We start from the raw sequence: 25,271 nt of genomic DNA, 5'->3' as shown, positions 1-25,271 counted from the left end.
ATATTTTTATAGCACTGTTGGACTTTTGTCACCACGGGGGAGCCTGTTTCTCCCTCTGCCTGTGTCTCTGCCTCTCTCTGTGTGTCTCTCACGAATAAGTGAATAAAATCTTAAAAAAGAAAAAGAAGCTATGAGCTTCCTGAATCTCTTTCCTTTGTAGATAGAAGCAGTCACCAAATCCAACATTAGAACCAATCCCTCCCAGTGATTCTTTCCTTTCCATGCCCTGCCACCTCCACAGCACAGCTCATTTAACATTGAGCACAGCACCTCCACAGCACAGCTCATGATCTGAGAGGCAGCCGGGAGGAAGGCATGGACTCTGAGAAGGACATTCCAGATGTGCATTTTGGCTTTGTCATGTGACTTGGACAAGCTAAACTTTCTACTCCTCAAGGCATTCTTATAAAACAGGATTGATACTCCTTGTTTTGCAGAGCTACTGTGAAGTTTAAATGAAATGACATCAATAGAAGTGCAGGTGATTAAACAGTGTAGTCCCAATTATACATTTAGATGTGATAATTAGCAGAAAAGAAATATAGATATATTCACCAAAATGTTAACAATGTTTTTATATTGAGATAGTAGATTTAAGGGCTTGTTTTTTCAATTGCATCTTTGTGCTTTTTTATACTTCTTAAATTTCCACAATGAAGGTGTATTATTTTTATAATTAAAAATCATGAATTTGAATTAAAATTCCACCAAACCATTAAACCAGCTGAGTTGATAAAACTTCTTTTTTTAATTTTTTTATTTATTTACGATAGTCACAGATAGAGAGAGAGAGAGAGAGAGAGAGAGGGGGGCAAAGACACAGGCAGAGAGAGAAGCAGGCTCCATGCACCGGGAGCCCGACGTGGGATTCGATCCCGGGTCTCCAGGATCGCGCCCTGAGCCAAAGGCAGGCGCCAAACCGCTGCGCCACCCAGGGATCCCTGATAAAACTTCTTTTGTTAAAACTTTTGTTAAAACTTTTGTTAAAACTTCTCAGCTCTTTCCATTGCCAGAGATCCTTCTCTGAGCAAGTTATGGAATCACTCTGAGACCTAAATTGCTTGCCTATAAAGTGAGGACTCGTGCGCCTGGGTGGCTCACTCAGCTGGGCATCAGACTCTTGAGTTCAGTTTGGGTCTTGAGCTCGAGGTCGTGAAGTGGAGCCCCACACCTCAGGCTCCATGCTCAGGGCAGAGTCTGCTTGAGATTCTTTCTCCCTATCCCTCTGCTCCTCCCCCCATTCAAGCTCTCTAAATAAGTAAAATCTTAATAAAATAGAATGAGGACTAAACCTTTAAATGAAAAATATATATACAGTATTATATATATAATGTGTTATAAATATATATTTTATGCATCACATATTATATATTTTTCTATATATAATATTCTCTCCATATATTGAAATAAATATGTATGTATATTTCAAATCCTGGGCTATAGAAGTACTTGATAAGTGCAGTTTTCTTTTTCTGAATACCAGAAACAAGCAAAAAAACCAAAAAAAACCAAAAAACTATAACTATGTGAATGGCTGTGTTCTGATAAAACTTAATTTACAGAAAGTCAATGGGCCAGATTTAGACTACCAGCCATAGTTTGCCAACTCCTGCCCTAAACACTTGGTTAGATTCGAGGTACAATTTCCTAGCAAGCCGTCTTCACAGGCTGTGCTGTGTGTTTCTAGAGGAGGTAACTGATGTCTGGTTGTCTCTTTTTCTGAAAGTAGCATGACTCATGATCAGTGCCTAGATCCAGTCTTTAATTATGAGTTGCAAAATGGTGACTTTCTAATTCTATCATTTTTCTTGCAGTATTCTAAACAACCACAACCACAACAACAACAACAAAACACCTGAACTACAGGATTGCACAGAACACTGAAGTATAGTTAATACAGAAAAGGTAAAGGAAGTGCTTGACTCTTTCTCTTTTATTTACCAATTTCAAAGTAATGAGTTGGTTTCCTCGTGTCCTAAAAGGTGGACCAAAGACCTGATTGGTTGTTTTCTGTGGTTTGTCTGGTTTTTGTTTTTGCAGGGTTTTTGGTGAGAGAATCATTATGAAACATAGATATTAACATTTTTTTATTTGTTTCAATCCTTTGCAGTTATTATTCTTTTTTTTTAAGATTTGTATTTATTTATTCATGAGAGACAGAGAGACAGAGAGAGAGAGAGAGAGAGAGGCAGAGACATAGGCAGAGGGAGAAGCAGGCTCCATGCAGGGAGGCTGATGTGGGACTCGATCCCGGGACTCCAGGATCATGCCCTGGACCGAAGGTGGCGCTAAACCACTGACCTACCCGGGCTGCCCTGCAGTTATTATTCTTACCAGTGCTCAGAGCATCTCACCTTCAGTCAGTGGGACCTCTTCCAGTTCACTCCTGGATTCTTCGGACAAGATTGACGAGACCCCAGCAGTCTTTGCTAGTGTCTGTTTTTCCAGAATGACATTTTGTCTAGTTTGTGTTCAGACATGGAATGTGCCTTTTCTCAGAGGAGCCTGAGTCCTTTTAGTGGAAAATGACATCTAGAGACTATAAACTGGACACCGAGAGTACTCTTTGTTGCCAAATTTGTCATTAGTTCTAACCCTTTATAGGGCAATACTGGGAAACTCTTTTAAGTCAATGTACTTCATGAGTCAAAGTTAGAAATATGAGAGTTTTACTTAGTATCTTTTATGTGTGGATTATTTTTCTCTGACACTGAAAATCTTCATTCTTAACACATTGGCTTTGTCCTCTGGGGTGTAAATATATTTACTCCTTTTGCTTTCATTTTTTTTCAGAGATTGCATTTTTAAAAATTCTCTGTGGTTTAACTTTGTTTTATAAATGTATAAACTTGTTTTATAAATGTATAAATTTGACTTCAAAGTCAAATTTACAATAGAAAATTCATTCAGGAAAGTCTTGAGTCTATCCTTTATTTATTTGAGAAAGAGAGAGTTAGGGGAGGGGCAAAGGGGGAGAGAGCAAGTGAATATCAAGCAGACTCCACACTGAGCAAGGAGACTGACACAGAGCACTATCTCAAGACCCTGAGTCAAAAGCAAGAGTTGGATTCTTAAACAACTGAACCACCCAGGTGCCCCATCCTCTTTTTTAAATTGAAGTATAGTTTACACATAATGTCATATTAGTTTCGGATATACAATATAGTGATTCAAGAACTCTACACATTTCTCAGTTCTTACCACGATAAGTGTAGTTACCATCTGTTGCCACACAAAGTTATTATAATATTATTAACTATGTTCTTTACTCTTCCATATCACGTATATCCTGAGTATGTAAAAGCCATTTGGGATCCCAGCTTCATGGAAGATGTTATTATACTAGACTCTTCCTAAGTCCACTTTTGTCCTCATAAAACTGATGCTCAAAGTCACCCCATTTAGCAAATGTAGGGCTAATGTGGTTTTAATGCTCTAGACTGGAGTTTACTCCTACACTGCAATATCTTGCTGTCTTGATAGCTTTTCATGCTTTTAAAAGATTTTTAAGAATACATCTTCCTCTACCTACAAAACACATGAGTGAAAATCAGACATGTTGTTGAGCAAAAGAAGACATAGAAAAGTACTGCATTATTTTTCTATTTGGTAGGAAAATTAAGCCAAAACTTCAGGCCTTACACTTTTTTTTTTTTTTTAAGAGTCCTCCTTCTTCCCTGTGTGGGATGAGAGCTTTCTTTCATTTTTTTTTTTTGAAGATTTTATTTATTTATTCATGAGAGACACACAGGCAGAGAGAGAAGCAGGTTTTCAGCAGAAGCAGAAGCAGGGCCTGATGTGGGGCTGGATCCCGGGACTCTGGGCCATGCCCTCAGCCAAAGGCAGAGGCTCAACCACTGAGCCACATAGGCATCCCATTTACAACACTTCTTATTATCTCATGACTCCTGAAGGCTAGGAATGCAAGCATGGATCGGCTGGGTGTCTCTTGTTCAAGATCTTTCACAGGCAAAGTTCAAGAACAGGCAAATCTATTCTTTAGTAAAATAAATAAGAATATTGGTTTCTTGGTAGAAGTACAGGATTGGTTAGGGTCATAATGAACTTTTCTACGCTGATGAAGATGTTCTATATTTTTATAAATGTGTGTGTTTCTTGGGAGTATGCCATTTTTTAGAACTGCTTGTACTACACACTTGAAGTCTGTGATTTACTGAATATAAATTATTATACTTCAATTTCAAACAAGTTTTATCCTACAATTAATGGTGTAGATAACTAAGCCTTACATAATTACCAGAAATGGAAATGGCAGATCACTTGTATGCTTGATTTTATTTATTTTTTTAAAGATGTTATTTATTTATTCATGAGAGACACACAGAGAGAGAGAAAGAGAGGCAGAGACACAGGCAGAGAGAGAAGCAGGCTCCATGCAGGGAGCCCGATGTGGGACTCGATCTCGGGATTCCAGGATCATGCCCTGGGCCGAAGGCAGGTGCTAAACCGCTGAGCCACCCAGGGATCCCTGTATGCTTGATTTTAGATCAAAGTTCCCACTTTTACTTCTCAATATGGAAAATACATTCAGAGTCACCTGGGTGGCTCAGCAGGTTAAGCGGCCAGCTCTTGATTTTGGTTGTCATGATCTCAGGGTTCTGGGATGGAGCCTGCACTGGGCTCTGTGCTCCTTGGGGAGTCTACTTAAGAATTCCTTTCTCTGGAAAGAAAGAAAGAAAGAAAGAAAGAAAGGAGAAAGAAAGAAAGAAAAGAAGAAAGAAAGAAAGAAAGAAAGAAAGAAAGAAAGAAAGAAAGAAAGAAAGAAAGAAAGAAAGAAAGAAAGAAAGAAATAGAATTCCTTCTTTTGGGACACCTGGGTGTCTCAGCGGTTGAGCATCTGCCTTCAGCTCAGGTCCTGATCCTGGTACCCCAGATCAAGTTCCCCATCCGGCTCCTTGTGGTGGAGCTTGCTTCTCCCTCTGCCTGTGTCTCTGCCTCTCTCTGTGTGTCTCTCATGAATAAATAAATAAAATCTTTAAAAAAAAAATTCCTTCTCTCTCTCCCTTGCCTTTTGCCCCTCCCTGTCCTTGATTGTGCTTTCTCTTTCTAATAAATAAATAAAATTTTAATATACATACGTATTTATATATTCAACACCTTTAATAAGTTAAGAAACTATATGCCAATGTCTGACTATGGATTTAGAAAAACGTTTAAATAAATTTGTCTTTTACTACTTACAAGAGTAACTCCGTGCATTTGAAAATCAAGGTTTTCAAAGCAGAAATGTTTTTTCTAGTCTATATCAGCTGTTATCTCCCCTACTCAAAAAATACGACTAAATGGGGCAGCCCGGGTGGCTTAGCGGTTTAGTGCCACCTTCAGTCCAGGGCGTGATCCTGGGGACCCGGGGTCAAGTCCCATGTTAGGCTCCCTGCATGGAGCCTGTTTCTCCCTCTGCCTGTATCTCTGCCTCCCTCTGTGTGTGTGTGTGTCTCATGAGTAAATAAAATCTTTTAAAAAAAAGAAATACAACTAAATGAGTGATACTATTATAGCAACATTAAAAATAGCATAAAACTTTTAAATATGGGCAGCCCCGCTGGCGCAGCGGTTTAGCGCCACCTGCAGGCCACGGTGTGATCCTGGGGACCTGGGTTGGAGTCCTATGTCGAGCTCCTTGCTTCTCCTGCTTGTGTCCTGCCCCTCTCTCCCTCTCTCCCTCCCTCTCTCTCTCTCTCTCATGAATAAATAAACAAAATCTTAAAAAAAAAACTTTTAAATACATTTTTTAGTCTTTTAAAAAAATTTATCATATACTTTTTATTTTAAAAACAACTGTATGGGGGCGCCTGGGTGGCTCAGTTGGTTAAGGTTGCAACTCATGATTTTGGCTCAGGTCATGATTTCATGGGTCATGAGATCGATCAAATGCCATGTTGGGCTCTGCCCTCAATGGAGAGTCTGCTTGGGATTCTCATTCACCCTCTCCCTCCGTTCCTCCCCACCATGCTGTCTCTCTCCCAGTCTGTCTCTCAAATAAATAAATAAATAAATAAATAAATAAATAAATAAATAAATAAATCTTTTTAAAAAACTGTATAATCTGGTAAGCTATCATAAGTGTACTTAAATCAGCAAAATTTTAAAATGTTTATTTTATTTTTTATTTAGATATAATTGACATATAACATTATGTAGTTGTAGGTATACAGCATGATTTGATATTTGTATACATCCCAAAATGATCGCTACAATTAATTTAGTTAATTCATCACCATACATAGTAACAACTTTTTTTCTTATGATGAGGAGTTTTAAGACCTACACCCTCAGCAACTTTCAAATACGCAATACATTATTGCTAACTATAGACACCTTGCTGTATGTTACATCCCAGGACTTATTTATTTTATAGCTGTAAGTTTGTACCTTTCGACCCCCTTTGCCCATTTCACCCATTCCCTCCACCCCTCTGGCAACCACCAATCTGTTCTCTATAAATACAATATTATTAAAGCTCAATAAATAGTAACGAAAAAATTTCCCTGCCATACATATCTAGCAACTCTACATAGTATGGAGACAAATAGTTTAAGAACTGGCCTCTGGAAGGAACTGGGATCAAATATGCAAATGCTTAAGGCCTGGGCCAGATTATGGGCCCAAGGGGGGTCTCCAGATTCAGGACATAGTGTTGAGGCCAACGGTCAAAGAAAATTTTGAGGTAAAAGACATAAACAAAGAATTAAATACAGAAATATAATGAATATGCAGATGTGTGGAATAATATTTAACTCCCTGTATCATTAGAAAAGCAAATTAAGTGAATAAAATGCTACATACATGTAAATTAAATTAGCAAGCAGAATTTGAGGCTGTTACTCAGCACTCATGAGGATGCAGTAAACCTCATATTCGTCCTTCATGCCCTAGTACTACCCTCAAATAACTGGAAAATTTTCTTGACATGCATTATAAACAAAACAGTCTACTGGTTCCCTAGGGCTGGGGGTGGATTGGAAATTGTCTAGAAATGGGATGAAGGCTCTTTTTGAGGTGATGGATACATTCTCAAACTGAATTTGGTGATGGTTGCACAACTCTATACATTTACCAAAAATATTAAATTATATACTTGCAATCGGTGAATTTTGTGGCACTTAAATAATATCTCAATAAATCTGTTTTTCGAAAAGATTTTATTTATTTATTTAAGAGAGAGAAAGTGAGAGTGAGAGCATGAGCAGAAGGGAGAGGCAGAGGGAGAGGGGAAAGTAGACTTCCCACTGAGCAGGGAGCATGACCAGGGCTCAATCCCAGGACATCCCAGGACCCCAGGATCATGACCTGAGCCAAAGGCAGATGCTTAACCGACTCAGCCTCCGGGGTGTCCCAGTAATTTTTTTTTTTAATTGACAGAGCTAGGATGTAAACCCATGCCATCTGATGCTGGAAGCTGCCCTCACACACTGTTGCCTTCCTGTACAATCACCAACAGGAGAATAATATCACAGTTGGAAAATGCAAGTCATCTAGATGTCAGCAATTTCCTCATTTGGTTTCCAAAATAAAATATGCATGACCATTCGGTTCAAAACCGTGCACATGGTAACACTATCCGCCCCCTGCTCCTCAAGCCAATACCACAAGTTTGAGACTGGAATGCTTGAAAAACTCAGTCTAGAAGAGTTGCCCAAAACAGAAGTCCCCAATCCCCTGTAGTTTCTGAAAAAAGATATTGCCACCCTTAAGTAATTTTCAGTATCCCTAAAAACCCAAATTACACAATAGCATTCCATCCCAAAGCCACAAGCTCTAAGAGAGAGCATAGAGTGGAATTTACCAAATGTGGGATTTCCATTGTTCTCTCTCTGTGGAGTCAGGACACTAACTTTCCCAGTATCGGTGTGTGATAATATGCATGGAGTATTGCCAAACCAAGCCTCAGGGTTCAGAGTCTTATTGGGGCTCTATTACATAACATGATTGATGGCCCAGATAGCTGATCTCAGTCTCCAGCCTCCTTGGACCTCACAGAGTCCCCATCCTAAGCCACATTATTGGCTTTCCCATCCTAAATCATCCTAAATCACACTGTCAAGACTATCCAGTATGACGTGAAGACACCAGGCAAATAATAACGTTTCTATCAGGCATAATATTCCAAGGGCGTAGAACTATCTAGAAGCCAAGGGCAAAGGCCAGACATCTGTTTTTTGTAAGGTCAAATTCTTTCCTGCACAGATTGGCTCTTTCGGGCACGCTCTCTGAGTCTCAGCTATGAATGCCAGCCAGGCAGTAGTCTCTGGTCTTGTCAGCTTCAGGGATCAAAGCTCCGCCCTACAACCAAGTTGGGGTGAGGGTGATGGGGAACTCAGGATTCTTGGTTTAGCACACCTGGGGAAAGCCTCCATCCAATGGGTGGGGGTTAGACAGGGAGGCCCTGTCCATCTGCCACACTCTGTGGGAGCCAGGCCTCTCCAATGGGGAGAAGATGGGAAACCTGGGCAACCTGTCCCCCTGGTCAGGCACAAACCCCACTGGGTGCCAGGAGCAGGAGCCCCTGGGTCTGGCCTCAGCCTCCTGGGATGCAGCTTCCCCAAGCTGAGCTCAGGGCATTGATAAGGAGGTGGGTCAAGGCTCCAGTGCCACACTCTCATTACCAAGTTTATTACGTTTTCTCAAATCCATGTTTCTTCCTTTGCTACCTGCCCCTAGGATAACTTCTAGAGATCTTACTTAAATGGTTGTTTTTGATCGTTTTCTCCAGTTTTGCGTGTTTCACCGGAGAGAGTTTCCGCAAAGCTCCTCACGCTGCCGTCCCACCCTCTCATCGATAGACCTTTAACATTACACCCCAGGCAAGCGGTCACAGAATTGGAAGAATAAGGTTCTGTACTGTGACACGACTGAGGATCCCTGTGTCTGTTCTGATCTTCAAAAGCGGTGGCTGCAGCAGGGAGCCTGGCTGCCCTTGTCTGTCCCTCTCTTGCTCCACTCTTTCTGGCTGTGCAGCTGCAGACAGCCGGCCCTGGGCTGAAGGATGACCCCCTCCCACCAGGCGGCAGACGCAAAAAAAAATGCTCCTGGGCACATCCACACCCATTCAGGCCACAGATCTCCACTGGTAGAAAGGCCAGCAATGGAACAATTTCCAGAGAAAACATATTAATCTGGAAATTTCTCTTTCCCTCTAAGACAGGGATCGTTCCTTTTTTTTCAGTGCCATGGACCACAGCAGTCGTTCAGGGGCAGCTACTGCCTCCTTCCTGAAATAATGGTTTTAAATCCCTAAAATAAAATACATAAAAAGATAAACAGATTCCCCCCAAAAAAGCTATCACAGTATTTTCTAAATATGACGTATGACACATAAGCTTCTTTGTGAACTAATGCTAACATCAAGAACTGGTGGAAGGTCTAGTAACTCAGAGTCCCCAGCAGGACATAAATGATTTTTCTGCAGAAACTGTACATGATATGAAAATATCTCAACCTCTCCTGATAACAAAATCAGAAATAAAGCTACTACTACACAGTTTTGTCTACATTTTCAAATGAAAAATGCTAAATTTTGGTCAGGGAAAATTAAGATGTATTCTTTCCCTATCCCCAGTCACCAGCCCCCTAAATCCTGTGAACCCCTGGCTAAGAACTGGTACTCAAAGTGTGGTCTGGACCAATCATCTGCAGTGGTGCTTCTCAAATCACCTGGGTAAAAATGCAGCTTCTGTTCGTGTGCACCCCAACATCCTGCAGGGGGTCTCTTTCTAACACATCCCCTAACATGCTGGTGTTCTGGTCCAGGCTGCGGACACACAGCATGGAGAAAAGGCCCTGAGCTCATCATGGTAGGCGTGGAGGTAAGAGTTGAAGGCACACAGAAAGTGTTTCCTGACCCTGAGCATCCCCAGGAATAGGATTGGGATTTTCTGACTTCATCCTAGGGGCATGTTTTCTTTTTCCACGTTTCAGTGTCTGATGACAGAGAGGAAACAGAGATTCTGACCTGCTGGGACCCTCGGTTTCCTGAAAGCTGCCACAGAGCAGCACCTGCTGGTCAACTAGGGTGCTGACCCTTGCCAAGTCCCAGCACCCAAAACGTAAGCCCAAGTACACACATCCATTCACAGAAAACAGCAATGATTAATAAGGCCAAGTAACCAAGACTTTAGAGTTGAAGTGGTCTTCTGCCCTCATCCCCAAGTGATAAATTCCTAGTCATTCTTCCAAATACACCTTCTCTGTAGAGCGAAGCTCTCTTTGCAGTTCCTCCCCACTGTAATTAGAAACAAGAATGATAACAATAATAATATTATTATTAACAACAGTAATTAACTTTTATCAGTCGCTAGGGGCAAGCAGTGGTAAAACACTCTCCACGTGTTATCTCATGTAATTCTTATAACACTTAGAGGAAGGTGCTGTCTCCATTTGATGGATTGGATGGTTGTAGGCTGGGGGAGAAAAATGCCTGTGGCCTCTATCTCTGTGCCTTGCATACCTGCTCTGTCCTAGCACTTACTGCACACCCCCAGGGCTCACCATCCTTGTGCTTCTGTCCTGCACAAGATTTTGCATGCTGACAAATTGAGAAGTTATCTTCTGGAACACAGGACAGATTATATGAATGGTTACCACCGTATCATGCCCGAGTGTGGAAGGATGATAGGCACAGAAGATCAGATAGACCAGGACATTCAGACAGTTTTGAGGATCTGCTCAGAAGCCATCCAGCAGCTAAGAACACAAGCCCTCAAGGAGCACAGGAGTGCTGTTTCGGATTTTAGGGCAGCTTATTTGAAGAGTATACAAACTTGACTCAGAACAAAGAGCCACCGGAGTCCAACAAGTAGTGGTGAGAAAAGATGATGTAAGTTGGAACCAGATCCAAATACAAACACAAGAGAATTCATGTCTTCTGAGAAAATTTCACAGAAACCCTCAAAAGATTCTGATGAAAAACCCATCAATAAGGAATATCCAAACAAGACTCCATGCAGAGCACAACCTGACCTGGGCATCTGGGGAGACGGCAAAGGGGAAGACAGACCATCCTCAGAAAAAAACACAAATGTTGGAACAATGAGAGCCTAAGTGGTTGAGTGAATGGCCTGTTGGAGGAAGCAGGGCAAATCAAAGGAAAAGTGGTTGGAATTTCCAGATTCACAGATAGTCACAGAGCTTTTACAGCAAGAAGCCGAGACTGATGGTATTCACCGATTAGCTGGAGAGGGAATGCAGCTATGGAGGGGGATGAAGAGAGCCAGGAAGAAGCATGCTTGGAGCTGGAGGAGTTCTTCCTCCCGGTGATGTGATCCTCCTCCTTGTTCCTCCCTATCCGCAGGATGGCTGTAAGCAAGCTCTGTGCCGGGTGCTGCCCCCACCCTTGATCCCTGACAAACAGTATGCTGTCCTGGGTCTCCAGCATCAGAGTGTGGTTTATGATAGGAGGTTATCCCAGAACCAACTGGGGGGAGGGGGCGGAGGCAAACATGTACTCTCACAGCAGGTACCCCCAAACCTGTGGTTTTAAGCTGATTTTGTAGCTAAAGACAATGAAGTTGAAAAGAAAGGAGAAAACTAAGTTCAAATGATTGTGCAAAAAAAAAGTGACTAAAACTCTGAAATTATTGACATAGGCAACTTCATCATTTTCCCAAAGGCACAGATAATATATACAAATATAAATATAAATGTGTGTATAGGTACATATACATAATATTATAACTTTTCTCTAACCTAGGTTCTATTCTTTAAGCAAACTCAGCTGTCCAAACCTCCAGTGTCCCCATACTTGAGATACATTTAATATGCAGGAAAAATATTAAAACAGCAGGAAAAAGTCCAGGTTAACAGGTGGTGTCACCGTTATTGCAGTGCAATAGCCAGAAGTAAGCAAAATATTGAGGATTTTAATTTTCATTGTCCCATCCAGACTGGCTTTTACAACTCCTTTTAGTAAGGAAAAAAGAAATCTGGAGACCTGAAGCATGAGGCTACATTTACCCTTTAGCCTCCTTGAGGCTCACAAATCCCTTTCGTACCAACTCTGGACTCCTAGCTTCAACTAATATTAATTCAAAAATCAGATTGGAGCTACCACCACAATGCCACCAGCGACACCGCGGGAACTGGGTCTCTAGAGATTCTAGAAACTGTGGGTGACAGAACATGAGAGACTCCTAACTCTGGGAAATGAACAAGGGGTAGTGGAAGAGGAGGTGGGCGGTGGGATGGGGTGACTGGGAGATGGGCACTGAGGGGGGCACTTGACGGGATGAGCACTGGGTGTTATGCTACATGTTGGCAAATCGAACTCCAATAAAAAAAAATACACAAAAAGAAACTGCAGATGCCGCTGGGCTGCTCTTCGCTGCCCTCTGCTGGCCACACATGGAAGCAGGACAAGTCTCCACAGGTAAAAAGAAAGGGTCATGTGAGAAAAGGCCAAAAAGCATTCAGGGTGATTGCAGAAGAAAAAACTTAAATAGGAACCCCCAAAGAGGCGTGTTGACTATGAAACAAAGGATTGACCATACTAAGAGTAGAAAAGTACAAAATCATCTTCCTTTAAGAATTCAGAGAATGAAAACCAGAAAAAAAAATTGTTGGAAGAAAGCAAAAACGTGCTACCATTTTGTTTTGTCACTAAAAAAATGAGGAATGGATGTTCACATCTTTTAAATCTTAGCACTTCTGGTCTCTGGGTTTCAGGACTGATGTTCATGATGCAGGAGAAGGTGGTTACAGCAGCTCCAAAGCCTCTTCAAAGTAAGGTAAAACAATGAAGAACTTTTTTTTTTTTTTTTAAGATTTTATTTATTTATTCAGAAGAGACACAGAGAGAGAGAAGCAGAGACATAGGCAGAGAGAGAAGCAGGCTCCAAGCAGGGAGCCCGATATGGGACTCCATCCCAGGTCTCCAGGACCACACCCTGGGCCGAAGGCAGGCACTAAACCACTGAGCCATCCAGGGATTCCCCAATGAAGAACTCTTGAACTCAACAACAAAACACACAACCCAATTCAAAGCTGGGCAAAGGAATTAGATAGCCATGTCTCCAAAGACATACGAGTGGCCAAGAAGCACATAAATAATGTCCAATGTCCAACCCCACTAAAAATTAGGGAAATACAAACCAAAACACCAGTGATAAATCACCTCACACCTGTCAGAATGGCTACTATAAAAACAAAACACAATGCAGAAAATAACAAGTCAGACAAGATATGGAGAAATTGAATCCCTTGTGCAAATGTAAAATGGTGCAGCTGCTATAGGAAACAGTAAGAATACCTACACCCCCGGGTTAGGAGAGCTCTGGGCTGGGGAATACATCAGTGTGTGGGAGGTTGGGGTGCACCCAGAGAGGGCACAGAAGCTCCACAATCCTTTCCACACACCTCTTCCTATGCATCTCTTCTTTCTGTTCCCAAGCTGTATTCTTTATAAGAAACCAGTAATAGAATTCAAGCACTTCTCTTTGAGTTCTGTGAGTCATTCCAGCAAATTATCCAACCCAAGGGAGGGTATGTGCAAACCCCTGATTCATGGCCAGTTGGTCAGCAGAACAGGCCACAACCTGGGACTTGGGATTGGCATCAGAAGTGGGGGCAGCCTTGTGGGACTGGGCCCTTCACCTGTGGTATCTGCACTCATGCCAGGCAGTTAGAATTGAACAGAATTTGCAGGACACCTAGTTGGTGTCCAGAGAACAGGAGAATTCCTTGATAGGAGTAAAAACTCCACACATTTGATGTCAGAAGTGTCTATACAGAGAGGAAATTAATTTTAATATCCAAAGGAATTGAAAACAGGGTCTCAAAGACACATCTGCATACTCTTGCTCATAGCAGAATTATTCATAAATAGCCAAGTGTCCATTGCGATGAATGGATAAGCAAAATGTGGTATATCCATCCATATGATGGAATATTATTCAGCCTTTTCAAAAGGAAGAAAATTCTGACAGCTGCTATAAGGATGAACCCTGAAGGCATTACCCTAAGCAACGTAAGCCAGGCACAAAAAGACAAACACTACGCGATTCCCCTTATATATCTAGAACAGTCATGTTTACAGAGACAGAAAGTAGAATGGCAGTTGCCAGGGGCTGTGGTGAGCTACCATTTCAAGGGTGCAGAGTTTCAGTTTTGCAAGATGAAAATGTTGTAGAGATTGCGTGCACAACAATCAGAATGTACTTAACACTACTGAACACACTTAGAAATGGCTCAGATAGTAAATGTTATGTTCCGTGTGTTTTACAATTAAAACTAAATTTCCTTAAAAGGTACTCTGAAACAACACATCAATACAATCATTCCTTCACTTGCTCTCTGCCACACATTTGACTCAGCTTCTAGAAACTGAGAAAGTGAGACCTAGAAGGGATTTGGAGATCCTGCTCAATTTTTACAGAATAAAGCAATGCAGACCCCAATGGCGAGGTAAGCTGTGAGGATGTTGGATGGTTAGTGGTAGAGGTGGGATTAGAAGAGCTCGAGGCTCCCAGACTGGGGCCTTACCTGACACCTGAACCCCAACAGGGACAGCCCATTGCTTTGTTTCTTTTAAGCAGGCTCCATGCCCAACGCAGGGCTTGAACTCATGACCCTAGATTGAGAGTTGCATGCTCCTCCGACTGAGCCAGCCAGGCACCCCAGCTCATTTTTTGATGTTAATAAAAATAATAACGCTCCTCCATTCAGGGCTCCTGCCCATACACCACTGGGAGGCCAGACGAGTCCATGAAGGAATATACATTTGGTTAAAATCCAAGTGATCTGAATTTCAAAGCCCACTGAACAAACCTGGGAAGGTAGGGAAAGAAATATAAGCTACTGAAATGTGAACAGGACACATGGAGGGTTTTTCTCCCCCACTGAGTTATTTTGTAATATTTTCCAGCATGAGCCTTAAAAGGAATATCTTCCTCCAGGCAGAGTCTTCCTGTCTATCTACGGTAATATCACAGTATGAGGCTGCATATAAATTATTTTTTATTTTGCTTTGATGATTGGGAAAAGATACCAGTATATATGATCAAATCAGAGCTAACAAATAACTTGCAGTTAATTTGGCTAATTTTATTAAAATAAAGACATGTCTGTTTAAACTGAGAAGAAAAATGTTCTCACTGGCACTTTGCTTTGGCTGGGATCCTTGAAGTTAAGGCCAACGTGCTGATAATAATCACTCTCACACCATCGGCCTTGTTCGTCCTCTGAAGCACATGTGGTACTGGCAAACAGCAGCTCAGAGCTGTGAATGAGTGAGCAAACAGTCAGTGCTCTGCCCACACAAGACCCTGGGTTACAATCCCTTTAATCAACGGTTTACTCTGAAAGATCTGCTTTCAGATGGTAAGGCTTTGCCAGGATGAGTTTCTCAGGGCCGATGATGGCTCACTGTGCAGTGGCATGTGAGGTAGATTCTCTTCACATTTTGCAGATGTTCCTGTTGTTCTTTAACCGGGGGTGGGGGTGGGGAGGTGAGTGCTGTCCATGACCAGAACATCTGGATTCACATTCCTACATGGGGGGAATGCCTCCCCATGTCCCCAGTCTGTAAGCCAGTCTGCAATTCTGCCTCACATTAACTCTTCAAATCCAGAGGAATGTTTTCTTCATCCACAGGTTGTTTAGGTTTTAAGTGACCACTCAGAGTTAAGAAGGAATATCTCAAGCCCCCTGCCATGCTGAAAGGAGGGGGGGAAGTGAAAATAAATAAATCTCACAGGTAGTACCACCAGATCTTCATAAAATATACATCTTTATAGATATAGCCAGCTTATTGAGATCTCTGTTTTTCTCCTAGTTTGTAGATTACTTGATGAGAATTACCCCCTCTTATTTAGAAATCTGTAGAGGCAGAAAAAGAATAGATCATATCTAATACAAAACTTTGGAGAGGGGATCCCTGGGTGGCTCAGCAGTTTAGCGCCACCTTCAGCCCAGGGTGTGATCCTGGAGTCCCGGGATCGAGTCCCGCGTCGGGCTCCTTGCATGGAGCCTGCTTCTCCCTCTGCCTGTGTCTCTGCTTCTCTCTCTCTGTCTCTCATGAATAAATAAATAAAATCTTTAAAAAAAAAAACTTTGAAGAGAAAATAAACATTTGTTTATTGCTGAATAAACTATACTATTATCCAAGACAGTATCCCACATCTAGGATCCCAAAATGCCTTTCAAAGGTATCTCAGCCACCCCTCCCAATATCAGTGTATGGTGCTTTGACAGAGCAGGACGTAAGTAAGGCTCACTTCACAAAAGGAAGACAGATAACTTAGGAGACTTTTTTGTGAGAAAGACATACGGATTAAATTCAGATCTCAGCCCCTTGAATTTTCATCATACATGTCCCCACAATCCATATGAAGGAACATGTCATAAAAACAGATGAATTGAGGGATTTAAGTAAAATTATCTCAAAAACAGAAATGTCAAAACACCTCCCATTCTTTCACTTATAATAGATGAATCAGACTTTTTAAAATTCAGATTTTACTAAAATGATGTTCATTTAGAAATCCCACTTACCAAATATTTAACCCTACAAAGTTTAACACAGAGAAAATGTAGTCTCCACCAACTAACATCCCAATGTAGGCAATGGATACATTCTGCAGAAAAAGAGAGAGGATTAGTCATTTTCAAAGTGAAGGGTTTAGGGGGAAAATACATATAGTAAATATATATTTTTACCATACATAAAATACATATGGTAAAATCTGAAACTAAATATTTTACTTTGCCCAGAGACTTGTACACAGAGCTGTTCACAGAATGTTGAATAAATGAATAAAAAACCATTACATATGGCTTTATAAAGAATGTGAACCATGGCATGATAATTACAGAACCCTGCATCATTCAGGCCCCTTACAATTAAATAGGAAAAGAGATATGAGTTGAGTTGTCATCAGCTTTCCAGATCCCATCTCTTTACCATCACTGGGTGGTGAATTTTAATCATACGGACCCTAAACTTGCACAGATTAGACATCCAGCGAATTCCAAGCAGTGCCCTGCATTGAGCATTCCAGAAGGACCTAGGTGGCCAACGGAGGAGTCTACTGTTAAAGCAGGTGGTCTTTCTCACTCTATCCACGTGAATAGGAAAACAAAGCAACTGTAGCATAGAACACAGGACACCCCCCTCTTCATTCCTGTGTATCAGGTGCACAGACACAAAACATACCTACATGCAATCCATGAGTTTAGTACCTTACAAATGAGCATATATCTAGATTAAAAGCAGTTCTTCACAAGGCTTCCCTTTCTTAGTCAACAGGTTCTCCCAGAAAACCAAGTTGTACAAGCAAGGTATAGAATAAGATATGTCGGTGAGTGCAGAAATTTGGGACTTTTTCTGCTTTGCTTTTTTTACTACATTTGCCTAGACCATCCCCTCCTATCAACCCCAAAGTAAACATTAAAATTTGTCTCTCCTTTTTAAATTAGTGAGCCCTCTGTTTATGGATTAGGGGATGAGAAGATCTAAGAAGAGATCACCCAGCTACAGCTGAAAATGTCACCAGCCTCCATGCTTGCATTATCTCCGTTACCACAATAAAATCGAACTCCGCTTCTTTCGTGATAACTGGATTCACAGCTAGTTCCCCAACACCCAAGTCTTCACCCACTTACCTTGATGGCTCCAACCACTGCTGTAGTGAGGGCTGAATTGTAATAGCTGCACAGAACCGTGGAATACATCAGCAGAAACCTGGATCAAGGAAGGAAGCGCCAGATGCATGCCTTACTGTGCCAGGTATAACAGATGAAGAAGAATCTGCACGTGAGCCACCCACAAGTACTTTAAACAAGTAAAAAAGAAAAGATTTTATAACCTACACCTTAAAACATCTCCTTTATAATTCCATCTTTGTACAGTAAAGTGGTCCAGCTGGGCATTAGTGAAAGTTTCTACCTTCGGTATCCTTTTCATTCTGTCTGTGCATTTCCCATTATGTTTCCATGTAAAGAGGGTAAGAACACGGAGATTTTTTTTTTAATTGTCTGAAATCTTTTAACAGCTATGTCACAACGGTGGTCTTTAATCCTCTGTGTATATTAGAATCACCCGGCACACTTTTAACACACAATGATGTGTGACAGTTTTCCCTCAGTGGGTTTGAGGTGGGGTCCTTGGCTGCGTGCAGTAGCAAAGCTCTACAGGTCATTCTCACATGCTACCAGCTGAGAACCACTGGTGTTTAGAAGGGAAAATCAGCAAAGCATTGCTTTGGATGGAAGAGAGTTAAAGGATTCCCTAGCAATCAGACAACAAAAAGAAAGGTCATCCAAATTGATAAGGAAGAAGTCAAACGTTCACTATTTGCAGGTTTATACTACTTATACTTATTCTATACTGTATATAGCAAGATTCCACAAAAAAAAAAAAACTGCTAGAACTGATAAATGAATTCAGGAAAGCTACAGGATACAAAATCAATGTACAGAAATCTGTTGCACTCCTATACACTAAAAATGAAGCAGCAGAAAGAGAAATTACAACAACAATCCCATTTACAATTGCACTGAAAATAATAAGATACCTAGGAATAAACTTAACCAAAGAAGTAAAAGACCTCTACTCGGAAAACTATAAAACATTGATTAAAGAAATTGAAGATGACACAAAGAAATGGAAAAACATCTTCATGCTCATGGATTGGAAGAATATTGTTAAAATGTCCATACAAAGTGATCTATATATTTAATGCAATCTCTGTAACAATTTCATTTTTCACAGCATTTTTCACAGAACTAGAACAACCAACCTTAAAGTTTGTATAGAACCACAGAAGACCCAGAAGAGCCAAAGCAATCCTATAAAGCCAAAGGTATCACAATTCCAGACTTCGAGTTACATTAATGTAGTGATCAAAACAGTATGGTACTGGCACAAAAACAGACACATAGATCAATAAAACAGAATAGAAAACCTAGAAACAAACCCACAATTTTATGGTCAATTGTAGACAAAGGAGGCAAGAATATACAATGGGAAAGACAGGCTCTTCAACAAATGGTGCTGGGAAAACTAGACAACAATGTGCAAAAGAATGAAACTGGACCACTTTCTTATACCATATACAAAAATAAACTCAAGATGGATTAAGGACCTAAATGTGAAACCTGAAACCATAAAAATCCTAAGAGAACACAGGCAGTAATTTCTTTGACATTGGTCATAGCAACATCTTTCTAGATAGCTCTCCTGAGACAAAGGAAATAAAAGCAAAAGTAAACTATGGGGCCTACATCAAAATAAAAAGCTTCTTCAGAGCAAAGGAAACAATCAACAAAACTAAAAGGCAACATACAGAATGGGAGAAGGCATATGCAAGTGATATATCTGACAAAGGGCTGGTATCCAAAATATATAAAGAACTTACAAAACTCAACACCCAAAACACAATTAAGCCATTTAACAAATGAGCAGAAGACATGAACAGACATTTCTCTGAAGAAGACACACAGATGGCCAAGAGACACATGAAAAGATGTTCAACATTACTGATCATCAGGGAAATGCAAATCAAAACTACAGTGAGATGTCAAAGTGGCTAAAATCCAAAACATAAGATACAAGTGTTGGCAAGGGTGTGGAGAAAAAGAAATACTTGTGCACTGTTGGTGGCAATGCAAACTAGTGCAGCCACTGTGGAAAACAGTGTGGAGGTCACTCAAAGTTAAACACAGGACCACCTCTATGATCCAGTAATCACACTACTGGGTATTTACCCACCAAATACAAAAAACACTAATTCAGAGGGATACATGCACCCTGATGTTTATAGCAGCATTATCTACAACAGCCAAATTATGGAAGCAGCCGAAGTGTTCATCCACTGATAAATGGATAAAGAAGTAGTGGTCTTTACACACAATGGAATATTACAAAGTCATCAAAAATAATGAAATCTATTTGCAACAACATGGATGGAACTAGAGTGTATCATGCTAAGTGAAGTAAGTCAGTCAGAGAAAGACAAACACCATATGATTTCACTCATCTGTGAAATTTTTTAAAAAGGTGAGCAAAGGGGAAAAAAAAGGAGAAACAAACCAAGAAACAGCCTCTTAACAATAGAGAAAAAACTGATGGGTATCAGAAGGAAGGTGGGTGGGAATGGGTGAAACAGGGTTGTTAAAGAGTACACAAAAGGAAAGGAAAGGAAAGAAATAAACTAATGGATTCCACATGCCAATAATACTCCTGTGCCCTTGGACCAAAGTTAGTTCACCAGGCATTCAACACTGAGCACTATATTGATGCTTATGTCAAGAAAATGACTATAGAATTGGGACCAAGCACCAGCCAAAGAATACATATGTACAGGGAAGAATACAGAATCTAATCAGAAGAAATATGTTCATTCCAATCAAGAACTGAAGAAAATAACCTAAGTGGGGTACAAAATTCCATCTGCCCAAAGGATACAGAGAGATCCTAGGTGTGTTGGATTTTAAAGCTACATTCCCGTTAGGAAGCATAAGGCTGGATCCCCCATTGGCAGAACAGAGGGAATCAGACTCTAAGGAATGGGCTCAGCCCCTGTGTGTTAGGTAGCCTCTTCCTGCAGAAACCTAGTGCCCCTGGTCCAGGTCAGAATCCCTACTAGTAACAGAATCTGGATCACAAATCAATAAACGCTTTTGGCCTGAGTATGTTTCTTACCAGGGATGGTAAAGAAAAAAATCTTAGAGATAAAGTACACCAAGCTTGTATGTTAGGGAATAAACTCAATTACAAACTGAAATTCTGTAATCTTCAGAATAACATGTGTCTCTGTTATTAAGGTAATTACAGCAATTTGACAAGTTCGAGGACCCAACGTCTTGACCTCTGTGGTTTGAAACTGAAATGTGCAATTGGGATTAGATTTGCAATTTTCAGTTGCAAGAAGTAAAATAATCTGAGTCAGTCCGAACACAGTAGTTGATGTTTAAAAAGAAGGTGACATCACATTTCTAAGTTTGGTTTACTAGATTTCGAAGAGTTGCTTAGGTATGTAAAGCAACCTGGCTCATAAACTTTGCAGGGCCGCATTAGGGCTTGGACTAGCTGGAGAAATATCAGGTGAATCGTATTTGTAAGTGGTGTTTAAAATGTTTAATTTTTTTTTAATTCACTGAGTAGTAAACAAGACCAACTTATAGTAAATTGTTCAGGAGATTTTAATCAACTAAACTTGAGTTAAGAAGCCATTAATCAAATAATGAAAGTAAATGTTCTATGGTAATACAAAAATTACTAGCTTTATAGAGCAACAGTATTTATAAATTGAACTTAAAAAAATTTAAGTTGTTTTTTTTTTTTTTAAGATTTCATTTATTCATGAGAGACACGGAGAGAGAGGCAGAGACACAGACAGAGGGAGAAGCAGGCTCCCTCTGGGGAACCTGATGTGGGACTTGATCCCAGGACCCCAGGATCATGCCCTAAGCCGAAGGCAGACACTCAACTGCTGAGCCACCCAGGTGCCCCAAAATCTAAGTTTTTTAAATGTTTATAATTTTAATAAATTCAACATTAATTCAGAGCCCCAGGAACCATAAATAATCCTATTCATGCATAAAATTAAAAGACTAAAAAAAAAACTCAATGTGGGGCGCCCAGGTGGCCCAGCGGTTGAGCGTCTGCCTTCAGCCCAGGGCATGATCCTGGAGACCTGAGGTCAAGTCCCACGTCCGGCTCCCTGCATGGAGCCTGCTTCTCCGTTTGCCTGCGTCTCTGCCTCTCTCCCTGTGTCTCTCATGAATAAATTTTTTAAAATCTCAAAACAAAAAAACAAACAAACAAAAAACCTCAATGTAATGTTACTGAGTACCTACTGTGTTTGCCCAGATAGTGAGAGTACATAACACAGCAACCACCCTGGAGGAGGTAAGTCTAATAAAATACTAGAGATAAGAGCACAGGGAGGGGGTCTACCCCAACTTAGGGAAAACAGAAAAGTTTCCTGCAGGCCTCCTAAATGAAGTCCTGCAGACTTCAACCCAAGGCAATCATGGATGTTATTTTTATTTTTGTTTAAAAATTCCAACTCCAGGGTTCCAAATATGCAATGTTTTCTCCATTCTACCTTTTAGTGAAATCACCTCCACCTGCATCAGAATTGGCTGATACCTTGAATATAAGATTCCAGTATCTATCCACCATGAGTGTGGACAGCTAGGACACAAACTCACCAGCTGGGCTGGGCACAGGAGGAACCCCTCTCTGAGGCCTGGGGGTGCCTGAAAGAGCCACTGTCCCTAAGGGGTCTGCAGACAAAGAGGCTGCACTTATCAGCGTGTCCACTAGGTGTCCCCAGAGAAGATAAGGGGAAAACCACAAGGCGAAAAGTAGTCAGTGTAGGACAATCTGTATTACAATTTTCTAAGAAAAAATTTCTACATGAGAGTATGTTCCTATATAATCCTTTGGCTAAGAACACTAAGTTTCTAAATTAAAAGAACCTCTGCTAATTCAGTACAAAGGAAAACATACCACTTTTAACACTAAAAATATCCACCTCCACATGACAGTAGTTTTGGTTTTAGCATCTATGGATTAAAAAAATGCAAAGATATTTAAAAGTATTGCTGAATTATCAGTAGCTCCTTGCCATTCTGAACTTTTAAATCATATATCTTCTATGTACACTTGAAAAATAATAGCACATGTATGTGATATACATTCAGACAACATATACCAGCTGTATGTTTGGGTTTACAGGTCCCCAAGAGATGGATGTGCTCACATAGAAACCCCTGGAGCAGAATTCCTGCTCCAAGGTTCTTACTATTTCTGAAAATGACACGAAAAATAACTTATCTACCCAAGGCTGTATGGCACACTCATGGCAGTCACAAATAGAATTCAAATGACCTCATTTACAACTTGCAACAGTTATCATTCCATGAAGGAGCATTTATATAAATTAACACAAATGTTCAGATAATAAAAGGCCACATTTATCTCCCTTCTCTCAACCACAGTGATACCCGAGCACATGACTCCAATTCCAGATTTCAAAGAATTTCAAGTAATCTCATCTCACTCATCTCTAGTAAGAACACACTCCTACCCAAGGCCTCTGTGGTGTGCCAGGGATGTCAAAGTCATGGGATATATGTGGTCCATCTTCCCAGGGCACTGATTTTACATGAAGATTGGTTTATTGGGAATGTGGGAATATCTGCACTCTCTGAAGTTCTGTTGCCCTGTGCTATCCACAGAATCCTATATCAGGGAAGTTTTAAGGAAGAGAATATTTTTTATCCTGGGATTAGAAAATATTTGGTACTTTTGTGTTTTTATTAAGGAATATATTACTGCTTCACTGAGAACAAAAGGTCTGCTACTGGAGCAGAAACAGATTAGACTAATCACCACCAAGGCCTGAGGGCTACTGCCAGCAGCTGGTATGAATGAACCAGAACCTGTAATTTTTCAGCAAGATTGAAAAGACTTGCAGAGCTAGATTTTTATTTTATTTTATTAAAAGATTTATTTATTTTAGAGAGAGTGTGTGTGTGCAAGCAGAGGGAGGGGCAAAGGGAGAGGGAGAGGGAGAGAATCTTCAAGCAGACTCCTCACTGAGCACTGTGCCTGTGGGTATAGATCTCCCAACCTTGAGACCCTGACCTGAGCCAAAATCAAGAGGCAGACACTTACCTGACTGAGCCACCCAGGTACCCCAGAGCTAGCTTTATAAAATCGAGTTAGTCAATTCAGGTTTGTCTATATTTTATTTCTGCCTGCATTAAACTATCTTAGTACCCACAATCCAGTTTACCTTCCTGACATAATTAAACTCCATCATATGCTTTACAAACTCCTGATTACAAATAGCATTTCTGAAAACAGTCTTTCCATCATAACTCAAAAGAAAATTAAAAGTCTGCTTTTTTTCACCATTCCATTCACTTAACATGCATTTTTATTTTTTTAATTTTTTAACATGCATTTTTAAAGCATTAAAATTTTATAATTATGTTTTCAACATGGGATAGAGGTTTAGTGGTTAGAAAAAGCAAGTTTGAAATGCAAACTTGAAAGAGTGAAAAAAGTGAGAAGCTGAGCATCAGAGCCCTCTGAAATCAAGGGGTGGGATGCATATATATGAGCCTCGAGTCATTCCTTGAGCAGGGACTAAGAAAAGAGACAGATGAGCCTAGTACCAGTTGTTCTGAAAACCGAAAATGTGCTCAGCAGCTTAGAATGGCTTCTTTTACAGTGAAGAAATAAATGACTCAATCCTTTGAATGAGAAACTTTGATAAAGGATTCTGAAAAATCCAACATGCCAAAATTGAAGCTTCCTACCAGAACCGTTTCAGAATTAAAATTTGACCACTGAAGGTAAAGTACAGTTGACCCACTGCAGGAGTTTGGGTGCCGGCCCCCTGCACAGTAAAAAAATCCAAGGTATTACTTTTGACTTCCCCAAAACTTAACTGCTAATAGCCTGCTGTAGACCAGAAGCCTGATTGATAACATGGTCAATTAACACATATTTTGTATATTATGTGTGTTATACACTGCATTCTTATACTATAGAAAGCTAGAGGAAAGAAAATGTTATTAAGAAAATCATAAGGAAGAGGAAATGCACTTACAGTACTATATATATTTTTTGAAAAAACTCTGTACATAAATGGACCCACACAGTTCAAACATGTGTTGTTCAAGAGTGAACTATGTATGTAATAGAAGGAAGAGGTCACAAGAGGGCACCCAAACTCTCCTTCTTTAAAAAAGGAGGAACTGGATGCAGTGATAAAGAATTAGGACCAGGCAGGAGTCAGAGCAGCAGTTAGAATGGAACAAGAGTGGGGCCTCAGGGCAGAGACCTTAGCAGAGCAGCACTGAAGAAGAAAGAAAAGAAAGAAAAGAAAGAAGGAAGGAAGGAAGGAAGGAAGGAAGGAAGGAAGGAAGGAAGGAAGGGAGGGAGGGATGGATGGAGGGAGGGAGGGAGGGAACCTTGAGCCAAATTCCAAGTTGGGAGTTACACTTTAGCCCACTGAGCCCAGACCCTCGAAAATGCCTGGAGTGGTGCAGGTCAGGGGCAATACCTGGATACCAGCTGGAGCAAAAGCAATTTTTCTCTACAGGAAAGTTTCTCAAATTTTCAATTTGAAAATTGGTAATCAGCCCACAATATTAAGACTGAAGCAATATGCTCACAATCACAAGTCACCAACCACACACAGTTTGGCAGTCACATTCTACATATATATTTAGACTCTTAAACACTGCATATATTGAAATCATTAGATACAGAATAGCTATGTGTATAACATTTA

The 25,271-nt window shown here is 40.6% G+C and overlaps 1 protein-coding gene and 1 pseudogene across 7 annotated transcripts in view; one reads left to right on the top strand and one right to left on the bottom strand.

Moving 5' to 3' along the window:
* Positions 1-6,100: 6,100 nt before the first annotated feature.
* The window catches only part of SLC35D2 (solute carrier family 35 member D2), a 57,402-nt gene continuing 38,231 nt past the window's right edge, over positions 6,101-25,271 (bottom strand). For 3 of the 7 annotated variants that reach the window (XM_077903673.1, XM_077903689.1, XM_077903693.1), the window contains 3 exons: positions 17,617-17,695; positions 16,507-16,589; positions 15,037-15,668 (listed from right to left, as the gene is read on the bottom strand). In XM_077903673.1, the coding sequence (XP_077759799.1) occupies positions 15,566-15,668; positions 16,507-16,589; positions 17,617-17,695 (265 nt within the window). In that variant the 3' untranslated portion in view covers positions 15,037-15,565. Of the gene's footprint in view, positions 10,244-15,036; positions 15,669-16,506; positions 16,590-17,616; positions 17,786-20,314; positions 24,372-25,271 lie in introns of those variants that run through there. The other 4 variants (XM_077903682.1, XM_077903686.1, XM_077903699.1 and 1 more) reach the window with 3 other exon arrangements.
* LOC144295091 (syntaxin-18-like) lies at positions 10,411-11,053 on the top strand (annotated as a pseudogene).

This window comes from Canis aureus, chromosome 1 (assembly GCF_053574225.1).
Source record: "Canis aureus isolate CA01 chromosome 1, VMU_Caureus_v.1.0, whole genome shotgun sequence".
NCBI classification, from domain to species: domain Eukaryota; kingdom Metazoa; phylum Chordata; class Mammalia; order Carnivora; family Canidae; genus Canis; species Canis aureus.
The sequence above is the reverse complement of the archived record's forward strand: the minus strand, read 5'-3'. Positions and strand labels throughout refer to the sequence as shown.